General features: G+C 43.1%; 1 protein-coding gene and 1 long non-coding RNA gene across 2 annotated transcripts in view; both read right to left on the bottom strand.

Moving 5' to 3' along the window:
• LOC134342864 (pleckstrin homology domain-containing family G member 4B-like) overlaps positions 1-16,491 on the bottom strand; it is a 228,639-nt gene extending 212,148 nt beyond the window's left edge. The window contains exon 1 of the mRNA XM_063041518.1: positions 15,710-16,491. Coding sequence (XP_062897588.1) covers positions 15,710-15,712 — 3 coding nt within the window. The 5' untranslated portion in view covers positions 15,713-16,491. The remainder of the gene's footprint in view (positions 1-15,709) is intronic.
• A 437-nt stretch (positions 16,492-16,928) lies between these two features.
• The window catches only part of LOC134336882 (uncharacterized), an 89,910-nt gene continuing 83,235 nt past the window's right edge, over positions 16,929-23,603 (bottom strand). Inside the window, exon 3 of the long non-coding RNA XR_010015901.1 lies at positions 16,929-16,958. This is a non-coding gene — a long non-coding RNA (uncharacterized LOC134336882). The remainder of the gene's footprint in view (positions 16,959-23,603) is intronic.

Raw genomic sequence — 23,603 nt, 5'->3', positions numbered from 1 at the left:
ATGACAACACAGCTTGATCCCAGAGCCGTCTTTTGCGCCATTCCTCCTCTGACCCGACCTTTATATCTTGCCATTGCTCCTGATGTACAGTAATGCAGGATTGATGTAGGGAAGTTAAAAAAAAATGTATGCAATGTATTCAAGAGCTCTTCACAAGGGATTTCCTGAAAAATCTTGTGACAGCCTTGAAGTAAAAGTCATTGTTCAGAATGTAAATGTCACATGTTATAGGGATTACTTCTACGTTTCCTTAGGAGAAAGAAAAAATTAACAAGAACAACTTCTTGACCTTATGTAGCAATCTTGTCTGAGTAAACCTTCTGTTGGATTAGGTGGTAGAATTGCTATTTGTTTGAGATGAACACTGCTTTCCCCTTTGTTTCTGGCTCTTACTTCTTTGTTCTTTCTTCATTCTTGGATCATTTAATAAAATGGTCATAAGAACACTTTAGAAGTTAGGACAAGTGAGCAAAGCTTTGACCAGGGCTGATATTTTATGCATCATTCTTGACTTCCAATGAACCTTTGGATCACAAAATCATCAGGATCCAACATTTCCCAAGATATGTCATAGAACCAGCAAAAAAAAGTTGACATTAGAAGTTAGCACATGTGAGCAAAGTTTTGACCACAGTTGAAATTTTAAGGGAGGTATTTGTTATTTGTCCTTTGTACTATTTATTTACTTTTGTATCCTACAATGTGTTAATTTTTATGACTTGCACTGTACTGCTTCTGCAAAACAACCAATTTCATGACATACAGTGCGTGAGTGATAATAAACTTGAATCTGATTCTAAAGGAGGTGAAGGTAAGCCTGCCAATAATAAAAGGGATAATGTACAGGGCACAGAGTGGGAACCAGGGGATGGAAGGGAACCCAATGACTTGCAATGCTGAAAGAGGTTACAAAGGTAAAAAGTACTTGGCTGGGAGACTATGCAACTTAGAAGACATGGGGGATGCGACTGCAGACTGCGCTTTGATGTAGTGGAGTTTTCGATGAGTTCAAGTGTGATGACTGGGTCACCAGAAGTCAACGTGGAGAAGATATTACTTTATCACTCTGTTGATATAGGAGTTGCTGCAGTGTATCATGTAAGCAGTGTGTAGGATAATCATCTGAAATGTCACTGAAAAGTGAAAAAGCAAGGCAAAGGCAAGGCAATGAAAATTGAAACAAATACCAAGAAAGATCTGTCAAATGATTTAGCAACCTCTTTGGCTGTGATGTCATCCAGCTGGCTAAGTAACCTATGATATGAAAGAATTCTCATAAACAGCAAGGCCAGGAAGGAAAAAAATTGCAACCTTTAATTAACCTTTCAAATACTTTCGGCTGCTAAACAATTGGAAAATATGTACATCTATGATTAAGATGGAAATTGAAATAACCCAATGTTTAAAAAAAAATAGTTGTTTTCAAATATTTGCAACCAAATTGCAAACACACCCATAAAGTATTTGTTAGGGTCTATGATATTGAAAGGAAATACTTATGATAGTGTTTACTATCAATTAGACCTCATGCAACGAAGTGCAAAAATACTGTAGTCATATATAGAGGGATACAGCTCATGAACAGGCCCTCTGCCCACTGTGTCCATGGCAACCATCTACAGCCCATTTACACTAGTCCTACATTAATTAGATTGTTTATTCTCCCTACATTCTTGGCTGACCCCACCACAAATTCCAACGGCCATCCATGGTACAAGCTGCAATATACAGCAGCCAACTAACTTCCCAGATCACATGTCTTTGGGATGTGGGAGAAATCCAAGACATCTGGACGAAACGCACAAGGTCACAGGCGAAACAAGAAAGCTCCACACAGGCAGCATCCAAGGTCAAACTTGAACCAGGGTCACCGGTGCATTGAGGCAACAGCTCCTTGCTACAATATTGTGCTGCACTGCAGACTTTTCATGAGGTAAGTTGATAAGCAGCTTAATTCCACATCAGTGCAGGTAATTTCCTCCAAAGTTGTCCTAGTGTCTGCAAACAATGCTGTCAGTCACTGATCACAACTTAACCTGACAGCAGCTTCAGTTTATTGACAGCACACAGCAATAGCTTCAATATATAGAATAGTACAGAACATTACAGGCCCATATAACGCCCCCCCCCACCTTAAGTTTCTCCATATACCTGTCTAGTAGTCCCTTAAACTTCACTAGTGTATCTGCCTCTACCACTGACTCAGGCAGTGCATTCCACAAAATCACGACTGCCACAAAATCTAAGACGCTAGGCCGAATCTAACTCCACTCATCATTACTACCAATAGGGAGGCATTACTAACACATTCAACAATTCAGGAACAGCTTCTTCTCTCTGCCCTCAGATTTCGGAATGGTCCATGACAAAACCTCATTATTCCTTGATCTTTGCTTGCTCTTCTGATATTTTCTCATTTAAGATGAGAGGGAGTTAAGTTCAAAGGAGATATGAGGGGCAAGTTTCCTACACATGTATGTCCTGCCTGTGGTCGTAGTAAAGGCAGCTACAGTAGAAACCTTTAAGAAATCTTTAGATAGGCACATGAATGTGAGGGGAATTGAAGCATATGGACGTTGTGCAGGTAGAAGGGGTTAGTTTAGTTGGCTAATTTAATTGATTGAGCTCAATGTTGTAAGCTGAAGGGCCTGTTCCTGTGCTGTACTGTTCTGTATTCTATGTTCTATCTTTATACCTTCATCTCTGTTTCTTATTGACTGTTGTTCATGAAGAAGGCATGGCAGTAACTCTACTTTGTTAGGAATTTGAGGAGATTTGGTAGGCCACCAAAGATTCCTACACATTTCTACAGATGTACTGTGGAACGCCTTTCTGGCTGGTTGGGTCACCACCTGGAATGGAGGTTCCAATGTGTAGGATTACTAGAAGGTGCAGAGGGCTGAGACTCTGCCAGCCACCACAGGCACAACCTTCCTCACCATCGACGACATCTTCAAAAGGCAGTGCCTGAACTTAGCACTAAGGATCCTCACCATCCCTCTTCTCATCAGGGCTTAAGGGAGAGTGTACAGGAGCCTGAAGGCCCACAGTCAATGCTTCAGGAACAGCTTCTTCCCCTCCACCGTCAGATTCCTGAACAGTCCATCAACCCATGACCACTACCATGTCATCCTTCTTCTGTATTATTATTTGTTTTTTTTAATTATAACTTATATTAATTAATATGTCTTTGCCCTATACAGCTGCCACAAACAACATATGCTAGTGAAAATAAACCAGATTCTGACGCAGTTACAACAGGGTTCCATCCCAGAGCTGCTCGTAACCCGAGCAGCCACGATATTGGAAATGCAGCCACGAAACAGTCTGCCAGGACACCGCCCCACAGCAGCTGACAAATTGATCCCAAACATGTGCTTGTATGTACAGGCTGCCCATAAGTTGGGTATTCATAACCTGGGGCAAATCTGCACTGGTCTGAGAAAACAAATTGCTCTCTACTGGATGTAATTGAACTTATTGATTGATATTGAGGCCCAGCCAATCAAACTGTAGATAAATCAGTGATACAGAAAACATTATTGAAGACAACAGGGATAGCATGGTTCATGAAAAGGAGCCCACTGGCACTCTCTAACCCCGGAAGAATGAACACTATTGGTTCTCTGTGGATGGAATAGAAATTGTTTTGTTTTGATAAGGGACTGAGGAATTGAATTCTCCCTAAATGGATTACAGATCTCACATTGGTCTGTAAATTTAGAGATGAGGTGAGTGAAGCTATCCACACCGGTTCAGGAGCCTGATGGTTGAAGGGTAGTAACTGTTCCTTAGGTTCCACACCACCAGATTCAGGAACAGTTATTACTCTTCAACTATGAGGCCCCTGAACCAGCATGAATAACTTCACTCCCGACAACTCTAAACTGACTCCACAATTTATGGACTCACTCTCATGTACACTACAACTCGTGTTCTCAGGATTGATTTACTTATTGTATTTGCTCTATTTGTCTCCTTTTGCACATTGGTTGTTTGTCCGTCTTTGTCTTTGTAGTTTTTCACTGATTCTATTGTATTTTTTGTTCTACTGTGAATGCCTGAAAGAAAATGAAAGTATACATATTTTGATAATGAAATTACTTTGAACTTTGAGACACTGTGCTAGACATTATGGAAAGGACTGGGCCCAATTGTTTACAAACTAGGATCTTTTTGTTTCCAAGACAAATAACATCTTTGCAAATTGTGTGACATACAATAAGTGAGACAGTGGTCATTTTGTAGAAGTGACTCATCTGAACTGGGCAAAGATTTTCTTTGTACAAATCAAACGAATACTGCAGAACAAGCGCTGAGTGTGAGTAAAAAATTAACTCAGTTACTGAATGAATTTTTGTTTTAAACAAGAGATAGTGGACCAAAAATTATCAGCAAACATGATCATGCATGTTTGTTCCAGGACTACCTTTCTGCTTTGGAACTCAGATTAACAAAGAATAAAGCAGACAGATGAAAGAAAAAGATAGAATATAATCAATGCAGGGTGTAGCAGGGGGTACAAGCCAGTCAATTGTTCTAAGGCCTTTTTGTTTAAAGCCCACCCAAAGTATAGCATGCATCCCACGAAGTTAAACAAGACAAGCTCCAATTGTTCAGTAGGTAACTGCGAGTACCTGTATATTTTGCACAAAAGAAGTTTAACCCTTCCTGATGCCAGTTCCCTATTTAACATCAGCATGTTAACAAGTTTTCCAGTTTCTTTACAGAAGGCAAAGCTCAGAAATGACTGTTGTCAATACTGGCAGACGTGGCTTAAAGTTTTCTGTTTAATGTAATGGTTTACAACTCCTACCGGTATTTCTGATTACAACCAGTAGTGACTTGCAAGTAACAGGAGACGAATGTCACCATAATGTTATATCAACCCAAACAAAATATCCTTAGAAACCAAGAGATAACAGTTCAATTAAGTGTTCTTGCAGTCCCGTAAAAAAATCTATAAGTTATTAAATTGAACATTATTTGAACATTATTTATACTTCAAAAATGAGGAAAGGCTATCCCAGGAAAATCGTCCCCACCAATGGGCACAGCTACAAGGAGTGCTGGCACAGTGAAAGCAGCCGCCATCGGCAAGGACCCCCACCATCTAGGTCATGCTCTCTTCTCATTGCTGCCATCAGGAAGGAGGTACAAGATTTTCTATATTTTTCTATATCTGTTATTCCTCTTCCTCCTTCTGTCCTAGGTAGCAGAATATAATTTTATTGTCATTGCACAAGACAATGAGATTGTAGTGCTGCTCCAGTTTATGCGAAACAGATATTTACAATGCCTGTGGCATGGCAAATTTTTAAAACAACACTATTTACATGCAACAAGTGGCTTTGATAGTCCATAACACTCAAAGGTCATTGGCAAACCAGGGTGTAGCATTATTCAACTGCACAACAGCCCTGGGGAAGAAGTTGTTTTTCAGTCTTATTGTCTTGGCTAAGATGTTTCTGTATCCTCTACTAGATGGCAGGAGATTGAACAGACAATGGATGGGTCTTTAATGACATTTCGAGTGTGTCGTAGGCATTTAAAGTTGTAGATTGTCTCCAAGTCCGGTAGTTGATTCCCAATGATGTATTGAACCATCCTAATCATGTATGTGATCTGTCTTCTGCAGCTAGGGTACCACACTTTCATTCAGTATATCAGTATACTCTCTATCGCATATCGATAAAAGTTGGCCAGCAATTTTTGGGGCAAATTACCTCTCCCTAAGCACCTCAGGTAGTATAGTCACTGTTGTGCCTTCCCTACTATCGAGGTTATGTTGACAGACGAAGAGAGCTCCTCGGTGATGTTCATCCCCAAAAGTATGAAACTGCCCTTTCCACTACCTCACCATTTATGAATAGTGGAGTTTGTTCAGGATCTCTTGTCGTCCTGAAGTAAATTATCATTTCTTTTGTCTTCTGCAAGTTCCTTCTACCTTGTTATGGCCTTGCACTTTATTGTTTACCTGCATTGCACTTTCTCTGTGTCTGTTACATTTTATTCCAGATTGTTATTGCTTTACTTTGTTTTACCTCAATGCAACGTGCAATAAATTAATCAGAACGAAGACTATGTAAGGCAAGTGACATAACAGTGACAATAACAATTGTAGGCCGTATCACGGGTAATGATGAGTTTGAGTACAGAGAGGAAATTAAGAACCTGGTGGCATGGTGCGAAGACAATAATCTATCCCTCAACATCAGCAAGACTAAGGAACTGGTTTTTGACTTCAGAAGAAGTAGCAGACCGCACAACCCAATTTACATCGGTGGTGCGCAAGTGGAACAGGTCAAAAGCTTTAAGTTCCTTCGGGTCATTATCACAAATGACCTGACTTGGTCCAACCAAGCAGAGTTCACTGCCAAGAAGGCCCACCAGCCTCTTTACTTCCTGAGAAAACTAAAGAAATTTGGCCTGTCCCCTAAAACCCTCACTAATTTTTATAGATGCACCATAGAAAGCATTCTTCTAGGGTGCATCACAACCTGGTATGGAAGTTGTCCTGTCCAAGACCGAAAGAAGCTGCAGAAGATTGTGAACACGGCACAGCACATCACACAAACCAATCTTCCGTCCGTGGATTCACTTTACACCGCACGCTGTCGGAGCAGTGCTGCCAGGATAATCAAGGACACGACCCACTGAGCCAACACACTTTTCGTCCCTCTTCCGTCCGGGAGAAGGTTCAGGAGCTTGAAGACTCGTATGGCCAGATTTGGGAACAGCTTCTTTCAAACTGTGATAAGACTGCTGAACGGATCCTGACCCGGATCTGGGCCGTACCCTCCAAATATCAAGACCTGCCTCTCGGTTTTTTTGCACTACCTTACTTCCCACTTTTCTATTTTCTATTTATGATTTATAATTTAAATTTTAATATTTACTAATTTTAACTAGTTTTAATATTTTAATATTTAATATTTGTAACCCAGGGAGCATGAAGCGCAGAATCAAATATCACTGTGACGATTGTACGTTCTAGTACCAATTGTTTGGCAACAATAAAGTATGAAGTATAATCAATTCCAATTCTAATTCCAGTTCTTCTTTAATATGGAGATGCCAGTACATTTGATTATGTTAATTATGGGGAAATGGATATGCAAAGCGTGAGAACATTGATTCATGAAGCCTTGTTGTCATAAAAAATTCACACTCGACAGTCCATGAAGCTTTTCCTTGATGTTACTGTTAGTCCAGGTCTAGTTGTCCAGAGTTAGAATCTCACAGTCCAGAATCAGCACATTGATATGGGAATTGTCAAACATAAGCTAGACTTCATTCCTGACAATCAGATTCAGATTCTGAATCTGAACCTGGCTGCACGGGGTCACTTACAACGATACCGCCTGAACTTTCAAAGAAATGTTTATTAATATAAACAAATCTCAGGATTCACAAACTAGCATGATAAGCACTGTGTTTTGAACCCAGGTAAATAAACACTAAATCCTTACACCATACTGATGCTTTGCTAGTTCTTTTTTTCAGCTTGTTAAAGAACATATTGATTGGTTTCATTCAAGATATAAATGGAAACCACTTCTGAGCAACTAAACCTTTCAAGAAGCTGGCCTAACACATCCAGGTAATCACGAAGAAGGCACACGAGTAATTCTTTTTCATTAGGAACTTGGGGAGATTTGGTATGGCACCAAAGACTTCTGCAAATTTCTATAGATTTACTGTCGAGAGCCTTTCTGGCTGGTTGCATCAGCAGCTGGTGTGAAGGCTTCAATATGCAGGATCGCAAGAGGCTCAGCCAGCTCCATGGTAGACACAGCACTCCCCACTATTGTGGGCATCTTCAAGAGGCAGTGCCTGAAGAAGCACTAAGGATCCTCACCATTTGGGACATGTCTTCTTCTCATTACTACCTTCAGGGAGAATGTACAGGAGCCCGAAGTCACATAATCAACAATTCAAAAGCAGCTTCTTCCCTTTGCCTCAGATTTCTTCTGAGCAGTCTATGAACCTATAAGCACTACCTCATTATTCCTAATTTTTGCATTATTTATTTAAGACTGTAATTTATAGAAATTTTATGTCTTTGCACTGTGCTGTCATATAAGTCAGTGATAATAAATTTGATTCTGATTACTTTTGAGAAGTCCTGTTGGATATTGCACAGTGGTGATGACAGTTGCTGTTGCAATATTACTTTCAGTGCATAAATACAAATACTTCATCAGTGGTACAGGAGTCGTCTTTGACTGTGATAGAAACCTGCTCTCAAATTTCATGCAGGCATTGGGCTGAAATATCATACAATAGGGGTCTCTGTGCCTGAAGATTAGAAGAACCCCACAAATATCAATGTAGAGTTTCCAGATGACCATAAGACATGGGAGCACAGTTATACCATTCAGCCCATTGAATCTAATTTGTAAGGACATCAAAGGTTATGGGGAGAAGACAGGAGAATGGGGTTAAGAGGGATAATAAATCAGCCGTGATAGAATGGCAGAGCAGACTCGATGGGCCAAATGGCCTAATTTTGCTCCTTTGTCTTATGGTCTAAAAAGGAATAATGAGGTAGTGTTTATGGATCCATGGACCATTCAGAAGTCTGACCTTAGAGGTGAAGAAACTGTTTCTGAATAATTGTGTGTGGGTCTTTGAGCTCCTGTATAACCATACTGATGGTAGTAATGTGAAGAGGACGTGTCTTAGATGCTGAGAGTCCTTAGTGCTACATTCTGTCTTCTTGAAATACTGCCTCTTGAAAATATGCTTGATAGTGGAGAGGAATCAAACTTCCTGCTCATTCAATCCAAAAAGAGCTAAGGTTGTATTTCAAACACTATAAGCTCAAAGTGTAACCTGGTTCTACCTCACTGCGACCAGCTTTGGGATATCATGAGCCACAGGCCCAATCACTAGAGCACACAGTGTAAATGGAGTAGCTGGTACTGGGTATACCAAGGGTGCCAGACTCTCAGGGGTGGTGGGGATGGAACTGGAAAAAGCATGTCATTGGATATGCTTGGTTATTGGTACTAGACTGGAACCAACCAGGGTTAGGGGAAGATTCTGATGCAGAAGATTACTGGAGTATGGGGTGAAATAGGAATCAGAGCAGCAGATATGATGAGGCAATGTCCATCGGGAATACATGGATCCTCAAGGCCTGGTTCAAGACAATCTTGTCTGCAGATTGTCCCAGGCACTGAATTGTAGGCATTCGAAAATTGCTGACAATCACATGATGACAGTCTTCCCCTTGGATGGTGGAAGACCCGTGACAAAGTCAATGGAGATGTGTGCTCATGGTCTGTCTCAAACCAGTAGAGGGTGAAAGAATCCTTGAAGATGGGTACAGGGCTCCTTGTTCCAAGCGCATACCTCACATGCCTGCATGAATTGACGAACCTCTTTCGCCATTCTGGGCCACCAGTACCTCCTCTTGATGAACTCAAGGGTTCTGGCAATATCCGGGAGGGCGGTCATTCTTGATGAATACCCCCGTTGGAGTATGTGTGGCCTGATGGAACCTGGGACAACCAAGTGCCCTTGGAGGACCATTCTCGTGAACCTTCCCTTGCACCTGGGCCTTGCGAACAAGTTTGTCGATTCCCTAATGGATTGGCGCTATCACCTTGACCTGGGGCAAAATGGCGGTAGGCTGTGTCCCTCTTTTGGGTTCGTTGAACTGACGAGATAAGGCATCGAGTGTCTGGTTCTTTGACCCCAATCTATAAGTCAGGACAAATTTAAGATTGTTAAAGAAAGGAGACCATCTAGTTTGCTGGGAATTCAGCCTCCTCAAGCCAGAGATGCCATTCCTCCGGGTCAACTTAACCATGAGTAGCTCCCGATTCCCAATGTCATAGTTTCTATCTGCTGGGGAAAACTGCCTGGAGAAAGACACACACGGGTAGAGTTTACTGTCCGAAGCTGACTGTTGAGACAACACTGCCCCCACTCCGAAGTCAGGGGCATCCACCTCCACGATGAAGGGAAGATCTGGCTTAGTGAAACCAGATAGGAGCTGATATGAATCATTGGTTGAGCTCTGCAAAAGCAGTGTCCACTTCAGCAGTCCAGACAAAAGGGCCCGTGAATTTCTCAGTTAGCAACATCAGTGGAGCTACATTGAGCTGAGGTTCCTGATGAACTTCCGGTAAAAGTTAGCAAATCCCAGGAATCATTCGACTTGTTTGATACTGGACGATTGTGACCACTCTCTGACTGCCTGGATCTTGGTAGGGTCCACCTTGAGATTGTTATTAGAGATGATGAACTCCAAAAATGAAATGGGTGTCATGGGAAATTCGGACTGCTCCAGCTTAACATAAAGTCCATGATTTAGAAGAATCTTTAAAACGTACTTGATGTGAGAAATATGCTCCTCTATGGACTTTGAGAAAATTAGGATACCATCCAAGTAGACAAGGGTGTATTATTTATGGAGAGTATCCCAAAGAACGTGGTTCATAAAGGCCTGATACACTGCTGGAGCATTTGCAAGACCGTAAGGCATACCCAGATACTTATTGTGCCCTGCCAGGGTATTGAATGTGGTTTTCTGCTCATCGCCCTTCTTTATGCTGACCAGATGGTATGCATTCTGCAGGTCTAGCTTCATGAGTGTTCTTGTCCTTGTAAAATCTCAAAGGCAGAATTCATGAGTGGAAGGGGGTAATGATTCTTAACCATTATGTGGTTTAACCCTCCATTGTCAATCCATGGCCATAAGTTCCCATCCTTCTTCTCTATCAGGAAGAAGCCTGCACTGGCTGGTGAAGTGGAGGGCCAGATGAAACCCATGGCAAGAGCCTTCTTTACATTCTCTTCTATTCCACTTCTCTCTGGGCCTGAGAGCACATATAATCGACCCCGCATGGACAGGTACTGGGCAGTAGGTCTATAGCACAGTCATAGGGTCAGTGTGGTGGAAGAGTCAAGGCCTTTCCCTTGCTGAAAACTTCCTCCATATCCTTGTAGATGGAAGGGATCCCAACTAGTTTGAATACTGCAATTTCTTCTGGACAACACCTGGGGCTTCTTAGGTGTCAGGGGTATTTCAATAGATCTCAAAGTCTCTTCCTTAGGTTTGCTAGACTCTTTTATCAAAACAGCGGCCAAATCAGAGTCTAAATCCTCGTACATGTCCTCAAGTGTCAGCAGTGAGGTGTAACCAATAGTCCTTGTGCTCCCAGGAATAGGTTCCAAGAGTCTGAGCTTAGGAGTCTCTCCTTTAGTTGGGATTAGGCAGCTGGATCCCTTAGGCTTAGCTGCAAGTGTTCCAGTTTGCCCGGGCACCTCCTTGCTTTTCTCCTGAGATTTCCTCTCTCTAGTTCCAGCGCATGCCCAGCTATACAGGATTGGGACTCACAGTCACATTGGCCGGGACCGGCTTGTCTGTCCTTGAGGGCAAGACTAGGTCTCTAGAAGGCTTCAAGGTTACCTCGCACTGAAGACCACCTCCTTGTTGATCATTGATCTCAGGAGAGTCTGGGGATCAGAACACCACACTGCAAGCATACCCTCTTACAATGACTGGACCAAGCAATCATTCTGCCCTCTCTTCAGTCCAAAGATGGGTTGTGCTGGGACAGCCATGGGTATCCAAGGATCAGGGGTATGAGTGGTGAGTCAATGATGTAGAAACTAACATCTTCCACATGATCCTCTATCCTCATCTGCAAGACCACAGTCTGTTGCTGGATCTGCCTGGAACCTAGCAGACAGCTATCCAAGACAATTATAGGCAGAGACTGGCTCAACTCTCGCAGCAGTGTGTCAAGACGATGAACAGTTCCTAAGTCCAGAAAATTACCCGCTGCCCCAGAGCCCATAAAATCCTTCACCTGCCTCCTGTTCTTACCCTGGGAGATCTTCGCCTTCAGCATGAAACCAGGATCCGTGGGATTGGGAGGAGTGGCTGCAACCATCACAGTCCTCCAGATACTGGATGGTCTTAGTTGTTTCCTGTTGGTTTCAGCCTTGGACACAGTAAAAGCAACACCCACAACTCTGACACCGGGACCGCTCATTGGCAGACAGTCTAGTGCAGCTGACTTACGTGGGCAAAACAAGATCTTGAGCAAAAGATGGGCTGGTTCAAGGTCAGGGAGTGGAACTGCCATGCATTGAGGGCGGGCTCGGTCGAGCTAGCCCTCTTCGACCTCCTGAAGTAGTCCCACTTTCGCTCTGCCGGACGATTATTGAAATAAATGGACTGGTCAATCAGAATCTCCAAGTCCTCTGCTGGATCTCCCAAGGCGAGGAGTCTGTGGTGGTATAAAGTGGCCAAGGCTTCCCCATTCCAGCCACTCTTTTGGGCCAAGGTCCAAAACTTGATAGCATAGTCGACCGCTGACCATTGGCCCTACCAAATCTTCATCAGACGGTCCAAGGCTCGGCTGGCTCTGGCAGGGTGATGGAACACCTTCCTCATGGTAGCCATAAATTCCTCCAATCCCAACAAACCTCTGACCTTTGTTCTCAATGCACGGTGGCCCAGGCAGAAGAGAGATAATGAAGACCACCTTTTTGCGCTCCAAAGGGAGCCAGGACGGCTGAAGTTCAAACACCAATGAACATTGAGTGATGAAGTTGAGGCAAAAACCTGGTTCATCGTTGAATCTCTCTGGAGTTGGAAGATGTACTGGCTTCACGGAGCAACCGACAGGCTCTCCTGAACGACTCTGGCTTCCTCCTTGCAAAAGTTGATGAACGGCGACCTGGAGGTCACGTAGCTCCAGCCTCGGTCTGGAAATCCTCTCACTGCGGCTGGTCGCAGCGGCCCGAGAGACTTGGAAACCCTGCTGGATCCACGTTGGCTCAATCGTACTGTGACGAGAGACCTCGACGAGGATGGTTGGGACCCGAATGCTGGAGTATCCGAGGCAAGGATCGAGATGATCCTTGGATTCCAAGGATCGGTATGAAACTGCAACGAGAGCTGAGCACTAAACAAGACACAAGCTGATATCTCTAGTTGAGCTTATGACTGAGCACTGAACCTCCATTCAGGTGCTCTTTAAACACTAAAATCCTGGCACCATACATGGTAGGTAATTAGCAGGATGGCTTTGAATCCATAAAGGGGTTGCACCAGCTATCCATACTGCGGAGAGTTAGTGTCGAAATTCTGGAAGCTGGCACGGTTGGGTGTTTATCGAAACGTAGATTGTTGGGAGTGAACTAGAGCCATCAGATAGTAGGTGGAAGGCAGGAATCAGATCTATTATGAAAGGATAAACACAAGAGAATCTGCAGATGCTGGGAATCCAGAGCAGCACCCACAAAATGCTGGAGGAGCTCAGCAGATCATGTAGTATCTGTAGAGGGGAATAGGCAGTTCACGTCTCAGGACTGATGAAGTGTCTTGGCCCAAAATATAGTCTGCTTATTCCTCTCCGTAGATGCCACTTGGATCTCCTGAGTTCCTCCAGCATTTTGTGTGGGTCGCTCTAGTTATGAAAGGAATGGGTATTTTATGATTGTAGTTCAGAAAGTTTGCAGGGAAGTCAGGGGGAGGATCTTATGGAGAAAGGGGCAGCGTAATGGTTAGCACAACGCTTTACAATCCAGGCAACCCAGGTTCAATTCCTGCCACTGCCTGTAAGGAGTTTCTATGTTCTCTCCGTGACCGAGTGGTTTTCCTCTCACAGTCCAAAGACGTATCGGTTGGTAGGTTAGTTGCTCCTTATAAATTCTCCTGTGTTTAGGCTAGGATTAAATCAGTGGGTTGTAGGGTGGTGTGGGTCAAAAAGTTGGGGCTTATTCCATGCTGTATCTCAATAAATAAATAAAAATAAAAGGGAGATGGCCTGGGATTAGGAGGAGTAGAGGACACTGCCAGGAACTGTGGTGAAATTGTGTGTGTTGTGAAGGGTGAAGCCGTGAGGGGTGAGGGGGGTATTGGATTAGAAGAAACAAAGGTCCTTGGATGGTTGTGTTGGGGTGGGGGTGCGATGGAGAAGAGAGAATATGAAACTCCTGCAAAGCAAGAGTGAGAGATTTGGGAACTAGGCGACGGAGGGAGAGGGGAGAAGGAGATAAAGAGGGTGAAACAGGTGGTCGGGGGGGGCGCAGAGATTGGCTGAGGGAGAATGAGAGAGGGAGAGGACAGATGGTGAGGGAAAGGTTTAGGACAAGGAGAGGGTGTGAGAAATAGTGAGAGAAAGAAAGCTGAGGGAGAGTATGAGGGAGAGAGGGTGAGGGAGGGGACAGGAAGAGGGAAAGAGAGGGTGAGAGAGTGAAGATAAGGAAGAGGTATAAAGAAGAAGGAGAAAGTGGAGGAAGAAGGAAGTAAGTTGAGAAAGGGGAAGAGAGCAGCTTGGAATACAAAGGTGGTGGTGGTTTCCTTGTTCTTATTTAAAGCATCAGCTCAGGTGGACTGCTGCTAATGAGATAATGACCTGTCAGGGTAGGGTAGACTGTGGGGATGAGGGAGAGGTGGAGGGAGCAGGTTGGGTGCTGTCAGGGGAGTATTGTGAGGAGATCTCATTATAAAGAATCTACAGACTGGAAGCCCAGAGGGTTGTTTTGCATGTGGAGAGAGCTGACGGTTATGGGTTGGTACTGGAAAAGTTCTGTAGGTATCGGAGACTCGGCAGCAAAGTGTAAAGAGCTGTTATTTCTGGCAGGTGCATATTCCCTGGACAGTGAGCTCCAGGCTTCCCTGCAATGAGATGCGCAGTGAATGAAGTCAGCACGCATTCACTCAATATAAAAATCATGTTGGTGCTGGTGTAACTAGCCTACACTGCCCGTACAAAGTGAAGCAGCCTGGAGGTGGTCATGGTGCATTTTTCTCCAGAAAAGAAAATGTAACATTGAAGAACAGCTGAATGAAATAGAACTTCCAGGCTTTTACAACTTCTGATGCCTACTGGTCAGCATACCCTGTCGTAGTTCTGCTTATGGGAACAGAATCCACAATTCCCTCTAGCGTAGTAATGGAGACCAAGTGAGGTTATGGGGCTGCACCTTCTGCATCTTACAGAAGGTCTTGTATGTTAATAGCAACAATATCCTTGAAGGCCTGAATCCCCACTGTTAACATTTCAGACACTAGGAATGTCATAACTTTTGAAATCAAGAAAAATCAAAATAAAGATTTTGATTTTATCGCGTCACTGGAAGGAGGGTGTGGGTTCGAGAACTTGGCCTGCGATAAGGCAATACAGCAGCTCAAAGAGATTATTGATCTGGTGATTATTGATATGTTTTACTTCATTAGATGTAACATTTTATTTCTTTAAGATGTACAACCCTTCCACAAAGATGCTTTGATCAATTCCAATTCAAGATTTAAGTTTATTTATCACATGAACATTGAAACATACAGTGAAGTACGTTGTTTGAGTTAACCAGCAATCTCAATATAAGAGAAAAATAAATCAAGTATGAAAACTCTTCTGTTAATCTTGAAACTTCTTAACATTATTCATATAAATGTCTATCGTAAACCATCATGTTTTAGTTATGTCTAATTTCTTGCAAAACGAATCGAAATAAGAATTTCTCTGTGATCAATGCAGAACTGATTAAACATTTTGTCTTTAGACTTAATACACAAACATACAGATAACATTTCAAATAGTATTTCTAATGTAATTACTTCTTACAATCTTGCTTTGATTTTCATGTAGGTTTTGAACTGTTATTGCGGGCTCCAGCACCTTTAATGCAAACTAAGTTTAATGCTATTTTAGAAGGTGAATAGAAAGACATTTACCATCTTCCTCAGTGTATCGCTGTTATCCCATTGAACAACTGCATTGCTTCAGGATGTATGGTCCGCCCACACTGTCTGCATTCAGAAGAACAAGCCTGTATTAAGGGTCAGCACTCCCCACTCATAATGATCAAAGTCCTGCATTCAGCCACACTGTCGGGTCTCATCGGAGTAGCAAGCTTGAAGAATGCAGCGTGACGCGAGATGAATTCAGAGTTCTGTTGAGCTCAGAAAAGTGATTTGCAGTGGGAGAAGCGATGCATGAATGTGCCTCCTTCAGTGGACAAGTAGGCTGATAAAAAGGGGAGGGAGAGGAGGTGGTCTGCAAAAATAAATCAGTCTTCAGAAATTCCAAAAGCTCGAACCAGCTGAAATAAAGCTTCAGTTGAACATTTCACTCAAGAGTTGTGTTTGGCGAATTCATGACTGCAAAGGTTTCCAGGATAGGCTTTGCCTGTCCAGGTGAATTAACACGACCCCGCGCTTTATGACGCAGAAGTCCACTATTTTCACAGGATACATTAATCTTGCGGCAAATATTTGCACTTGTCATCGAGAGCCCCTGCTCCTCTCAGTTTTGTGGTGCTGGCGTGGCCAGGAAAATGTGTTAAATTCTCCCTTCCACATTGTAAATAGGCGCGCAGCTTGTCTAAACACAAAGCCCCTTTCATATAGCACGGCTGCCTTTTGTTTTGCACCTCGCAGCTGTAAAAAGCCTTGGAAAATTCTGCAATATCTAACACTCTCTTTAGAAGTGCAACTCCGTCTAGGCTACTGCAGTTCATTAATGCCACTGTACAGACCGGCGCTCCTCTTTTCCACTCATTAAACCAGTAAACCCCCCCCCCTCCCCCCACACCCCCCCCCCCGCCGTCTCCTTGCCAACATTTCCTGGCAAGGGAGCAGCCTCCCTTTCTGTGATACAGCATGAAACTGTTAAGTGCAGCTCCAAAGGATTTGTACTCGAAGAGTTTTTTGTGGAAACTTGCCATCTTCTTTGTGGCAACAGCATGAGATAAAGAAACTGAGAGCTGGATGGGTTGTTTACTTTACGGCAGGATTTCAGTACTGTCCCCGGCAGCCTCTGACTGAGTTAGCAATTTGATCTGTTCAGTGTTTGCCGTCTTGGAAGATGCTCAGCTGTGCCTGGTAGTGATGTTATGGTGATGTATATCCAAGCCGAGATTTCTTGTTCAAGATCCTGAAAATCAGCATTAGCACCTTAAATTCCACCTCATCAGTCTCCAACCTGTCAAGTTAAACCATAAGACCATAAGACATAGGAGCATCATTAGGCCATTCAGCCCATCGAATCTGCTCCACCATTCCATCATGACAATTATCCCTCTCAAGCCCTTTCTCCGACTTTCTCCTGTAACTTTTGACACCCTTACTAATCAAGGACCTATCAACTTCCACTTCTAGTACACCAAATGACTTGGCCTCTGCAGTCATCTGTGCCAATGAATTCTACAGGTGCACCACCACCACCACAGATTTCACCTTCACTCCAACCGCCGTACAAGCCAGGATCCCCCAGTGGCCAGCCATTCTAATTCCAATTCCTATTCCAAAACTGACATGTCTGCCCTTGGCCTCCTCTACCTCCAAGTGGAGTTAGATTGGAGGATCAGAACCTCATATTCCACCGTGGCAGTCTCCAACCCGACAACACGAACATCAATTTCTCTAACTCCCGGTAACCACTCCTCACTGTTCCCTCTTTTTCCCTCATTCCACTGGCCTTCATCACTCCTTCTCTTTCCCCTCTCCTGCCTGCTCCAGCAGCCCTCACCCACACATTCCTTCCTACAGTTCTCCTCATCTCCTTCCCTTTGTTCCATGTTTCACTGTGTTCTCCAATCAGATTCTACCTTCTTCAGTCCTTTGTCACTTCCACCAATCCCCCCCAGCATCTGACATCATTCCTGCTCTCCCCTCCCTCACTCGCTTTTCACTCGCTTCACTGGGGATTTATCCATGAGCTCCTGCTCCTCTCCCTTACCTCCACCTTTTCATCCTGATATCTCCCTTCTTGCTTTGCAATCCTGATGAAGAGTCTTGAGCCAAAATGTCGACAGTCCATTTTGCTTCAAGAAGATGCCTGACCTGCTGAGTTCTTCCAGTGTTTTGAGCATTGCTTCAAAAAGTTTATAACTTTATGTAACATGAACTTTTGGCCTACAATGTACAGTAAAATGCTTGCCATGTTTACATAACTGTTTCATTTTCTTCTAAATCTGCTTTCTAGTCTGTCACTTAACTCTATTTTTACATTCTTCTTGCATTGCCCTGACACTTACTGGAGTTCAATTCCATTGGCACTAATTCCATCAGTTACGGATCTTCATGTGTGAGGTCCAAATGATCTTGTGTTATTTGCCACAAGAAAGCAGCATCCCTCATCAAGTATCCCTACCCTTCAGAGCATGCTCTCTTCTCACTACTACCATCAGGTAGGTGGTACAGGAGCCTTAGTTCCCACAATACCAGGTTCAGAAAAAGTTATAACCCCCAACCATCAAGTTCCTGAACTGGCACGGGTAACTTCACTCACCACAACTCGGAACTAATTCCATAATCTACAAGCCAAGCTCACTTTCGAGGACTCTAAAGCTCAGTATTTTTTTAAATTTGCATACTTTGTTTTCTTTTGCACATTGGTTGGTTGTCTTTTTTATGTACAGTTTTTCATAAATTCTTACGTATTTCTTTATTTTCTTGTAAGTGCGTGTAAGTAAATGAATTTCAGGGTAGTATATAGTGACATGTAAATACTTTGATAATAAAGTTATTTTGACTTTGACTTTGTTTGCTTTATTGTCACTGAGCTTCACCAAGGTAACCATGCAGGAAGTGGCCGAGGGAAGATTTTACCACATCCCAGCAAGATCACACGGTTTGGAGTTCATGTTGGGAAGTGTTGTATACAATACAAAGTACTGTGTGTAGCTCTGGTTGCCACAGAAAGTGGAGGCTGTGGAGAGGGTGCAGAAGAGGTTCATCAGGATGCTGCCTGGATAAGAGGTTAGGAGCTATAAAGAAAGGTTGGACAAACTTGAGTTGTTCGCTTTAGAACGTTAGAAGCCGAGAATAGACATGATAGAGGTTTTTTAAATTACATGAAGCATAGGTAAAGTAAACAGTCAGAATCTTTTGCCCGGGGTAGAAGTATCAAACACTAATTTAAGGGACAGCATCAGGGGCAAGTCTTTATTTACGCACAGAGGAGTAGGTGTCTGAAATAGGTTTCCAAGAGAAGCAGTGGAAACTGACGGTCTGGTGGAACTTAAAAGGCTTTCAGATAGATGAGGGGAATGGAGGAATATCAATGATGCAGAGAATGAGATTTAGTATGAATTGCTATCAAGTTCAGTACAACTTTGTGCACCGAATGGCCTCTCCACTGCTGTGCTGTTCTATGTTCTAAAGAAGTCCAATAAACTACCCACAAATGGGTGAGGGTAAAACAATCCTATTCAAATAGTAGGGCTGCCAATAACCATACGATCAAGGAAATGAACATCACGAAAAAGCTGCAGATACTGAAGGTTCAAAATAAAACAGAAAAAGCTGGAAAAGCTCATCAATTCAGACAGAAAGAGTTGTTGCCTGGCCTGCTGAGCATTTCCAATTTTTTTTTGTTGTTTTTTTTTATTCTCACAGAGGACAGAGGCTTAGCTAAAATGTTGAAGGGGAGGTGAGAAGAATTTCCCTTAGTCAATGAAAATTTGACAACATATTCAATATTATAACTCTAAATACAATGAGGTCTGTGCATAGGATGTCTCATTTGCTCAGCCAGTTGAGCACCTCACAGCTGCGGAGATCTCAGTTCAGTCCTGACCTCTGGTCCTGCCTGAGTGTAGTAGGCACTTTCTCCCTGTGAATGTGTCTTGGTCATCATCCACCCTCAATAACTCAAAGTCAGTCTCTGGCTAGCTGTGACAGCTAAGGTGTTGCTGCTTGGGATTTGACGTTGCCAACACATTCAAATTTCAAGGAGGAATGGTTACGGTGTTCAGCGACTCACAGTGCATGGAGTGATCTTAAGGCATTGATTTCTCAGTCTGAAGCAAATGTTTAGATCTTGGACATCGGAGGATGGATTTCAGCATTCTCTGAGGCAAGATAGCATTGGCTTTGCTTCTCAGCTGCATAAATAGTGAATAATCCCAATCTTATAACATATTCAGAAAGATCGTTTTCCAAACCTTCCCTTTTCTCTTCCCCTTTCTTCTTCCATTCTATAATTTCTAAACATTCTGAATTTTCTGCAGGTGCTCACAATACTTGAAGCTTTGGAAAAAAAAGGCTCTGTTTTCAAAAGCATAGCTGTTTTCCAAAATAAAGTGCAGAGAGTGGTGGACTCTGCCCAATACATCAAGGGCACATCCCTCCCCAGCATCAGTAATATCTACAGGAGGCACTGCCTCAAGTAGGCAACGTCCATCATCAAAAATTCCCACCATCTGGTCCATGCCTTCTTCTTATATTTATTATTGGTCAGGAGGTACAGAAGCCTGAAGTCGCACATCAGCACCAGGTTCATTTCAACCAGTCAGTTCTTGAACCATCTAACACAATCCTAATCACTACAGTTTGGCAATATGATAACTACTTCGCACAATAAAGCTTTTTTTTTCATTCTAATTGTGCTCTTCCTTGTAAAAATTGTATAATTTATGTTTAATTGATGTTTTTCTTGTGGATACTACTTATTTGATGCTATGTGCCTGTGATACTGTGGCAAGTAAGTTTTTCATTGCAATTGTGCATATGAAAGTAAACTTGACTTTGACTTTGCCTCTGCTCTACTTTAGAAGAAGGAGATAAATTCCTCTCTTTTTCAAAGCCTCTGTCATCCATCACATGCAGAGGTCTACAAGCTACAGCACACAAAGTCAGGCAATCATCCATACGGCAATTTACCTCCCCTCTGCCACCTCAACCACCATTTGATTGGAGCCAGGGATCAGGGGCCATAGTTTGATTTACAGAAAGGTGGGCCCAGATTAATTATGGAATAGCACATACTCTGGAGTAGATAGTGAATCTCAGTGGCCACCTTCTTTGAAATTCCCAGCCTCCACACGCAGCTCTTTGATCATATGTTGCTCATAGCTGCATTTTCAAAGATATCCTGGGGGTAGAACTTCCCAGACAGAGGCCTACTGTCTCCTCTCTCAGCCTCTACACTGTACATGCCATAAGCCGTGGACCTTCTCCTCATCTTGCATCAGCCTGGAAGTGCAACAGGGGTATGGGTGCCATAATTTAGTGCTCATTAAAAAGCAGTGCTTGCCAGGAGTTTCAGCATTTGAAGAGTAGGAAACCATAGATCGAGAGCGAGAGAAGGAGAAAATCACTTAGGTCAGAGATTGTCCATAAAACGCAGTGCTTTGCGGGAATTTTGGCATTTTAACAACTGCCAGTTAGAGATCGGATTCATTAGCAGGTACAAAAAAAAAAATTAGGCACAGGCAAGTGGATTGGCCATTGTTAGAGTGGGCAGTGTTAGAGTGGGGCTCTGAGGCTTTAACTCTTCATGGCTTCAGGAAGGACAGGCTTGAGTGAGAGAAGGAAAAAGCGATAGTTAGGGTTTCTTTCAGTTTATTTATTGTTTCCTTCTTTACAAATGGACATTTAAAACAGTTGGGATGCCAGACATGATAGTTGAATGTTCCACCTGCAGGATATGGGAAGGTAGACAGACTTCCAGTGTCCCTGATGACTTCAACTGCATTTAGTGAATCCAGCTGCAGCTTCTAACAATCCACATTAAGGAGTTGGAGATGCACCTGGATGAACTTCAGATCCTTCGTGAGGCTGAGGAGGTGATAGATAGGGCATACAGAGAAGTAGTTGCACCCAAGGTGCAGGACACAGGAAACAGGGTGACAGTCAGGAGGGTGAAAGGGAGTTAAACAGCCAGTGTACGGTGTCCCTGTGGCCATTCTCAACAACAGGTATACCACATTGGATACTATTGGGGGCGTTGTTTGACCATGTAAAGGAAAATCACAGCAGTCACATCTCTGGCACTGAGTCAGAAGTGAAAAGCAGAAAAGAGGCAAGCTGTGGTGATAGTGGATTTAGAAGTTAGAGGAATAGAAAAGAAGCTCTGAGGATGAAAACAAGTTTCCCGGATGGTAACTTGCCTCATGGGTGCCAAAGCCTGGGACATCTCGGACCAAGTCCTCAACATTCTTAAGTGAGAGGCTGAGCAGTCAGATATTGTGGTCCATATAGATACCAATGACATAGGTAGAAAGAGTAACAAGGTTCTGCAAAGTGAGTTTAGAGAGTTAGGTGCTAAGTTAAATGGCAGGACCTCTAGGGTTGTGATATCAGGATTGCTACCTGTGTCACATACAAGTCAGACCAGAAATAAGAAGTTCATACAGATTACACATGGCTAATGAGTTGGTGTAGGAGAAAGGGCTTTGGATTTTTGGGCTCTCTTCCGGGGAAGGTGAGATATGTACAGATGGAGGGTTTGCATCTAAACTGGAGGAGGAGGACTAATATTCTAGTGGGAAGGTTTGCTAGTACAGCATGGTGGCAGGGGGGAATTAAACTACAGTTGTGGCGGGGTGGGGGGGGGGTGGAACCAGAGTGCCAGAACAGATAGTAGAGTGGTTGTGGAGAGAGATGTTATTAAGAACCAGACAAAGTCAGGAATCAGAACGTTGATCATGGTGGAGCTAATGTTCTGAGTTGTTGCTTATATTTAAATGCAAGGAAAGGCAGATGAGCTCAGGGCATGGATTAACACACGGAATTATGATATTGTAGTCATTAGCGAGTCTTGGTTACAGGAGAGGCAGGACTGCCAGCTCAATATTCTGGGATTCCGTTGATTGAGTTGGAAAGATTAAAGGAGGAGGGGTGGTGTTACTAGTCAGAGAAAATGTTACAGCAGTACTCGGTCAGGACAGACTGGAGAACCCATCTAGTGAGGTTTAATAGGTGGAACTGAGGAAGAAGAAAGGTATGACCATGTTAATGGGGCTGTACTATAGACCATCTAACAGTCTATAGGATTGGAGGAACAAATTTGTAGAGACATCGCAGACTGTTTTAAAAACATAAAGTTGTGATGGTAGGTGATTTTAAAAGTACACATATTGACTGGGAATCCCTTACTGTTAAAGGACTGGATGGGATAGAGCTTGTCAAATGTGTTCAGGAAAGTTTCCTTAATCAGTACATAGTAGTCCCAATGAGAGAGTGTGAAATACTTGTTCTCCTGTTAGGGAATGAGACAGGGCAGGTGACAGAGGTTTGTGGAGGGGAACACTTTCCATCTAGTGATCATAATGCTAATAGCTTCAAGGTAATAATGGAAAAGGATAGGTCTGGCCTGCGTGTTGAGATTCTAAATTGGAGAAATACCAAGTTTCGATTGGGACAGGCTGTTTTCTCACAAAGGTGTACCTGATAAGTGTGAGGCCTTCAAACATGAAATTTTGATAGTACAAAGCTTGTATGTACCTATCAGAATAAAAGGCAAAGATAACAGATTTAAGGAACCTTGGTTTCCAAGAGATATTGAGTCCCTGATTACAAAAAAAAAGGAGAAGCATAACAGATATAGGCAGGTAGGAACAAATGAGGTACTTGAGGAGTATAAGAAATGCGAGAGAACACTGAAGAAACAAATTAGGAGAGCTAAAAGAAGACATGAGGTTGCTCTAGCAAACAAGGTGAAGGAGAATCACGTTTAAATCATCCTTGGCAACAGTGATGTACTGGAGGATTGGAGGATATAGCAAATCTTGTCAAACTGTTTGAGAAAGGCACTAAGAATAAACCAGGAAATTGTAGCCCGGTGAGCCTGACATCTGTGGTGGGAAAGTTATTGGAAAGAATTGTAATAGACGGGATATAT

This window comes from Mobula hypostoma, chromosome 2 (assembly GCF_963921235.1).
Source record: "Mobula hypostoma chromosome 2, sMobHyp1.1, whole genome shotgun sequence".
In the NCBI taxonomy this organism is placed as follows: Eukaryota; Metazoa; Chordata; class Chondrichthyes; order Myliobatiformes; family Myliobatidae; genus Mobula; species Mobula hypostoma.
Note: the sequence above shows the minus strand (reverse complement) of the source record. Positions and strands in the feature narration are given on the sequence as shown.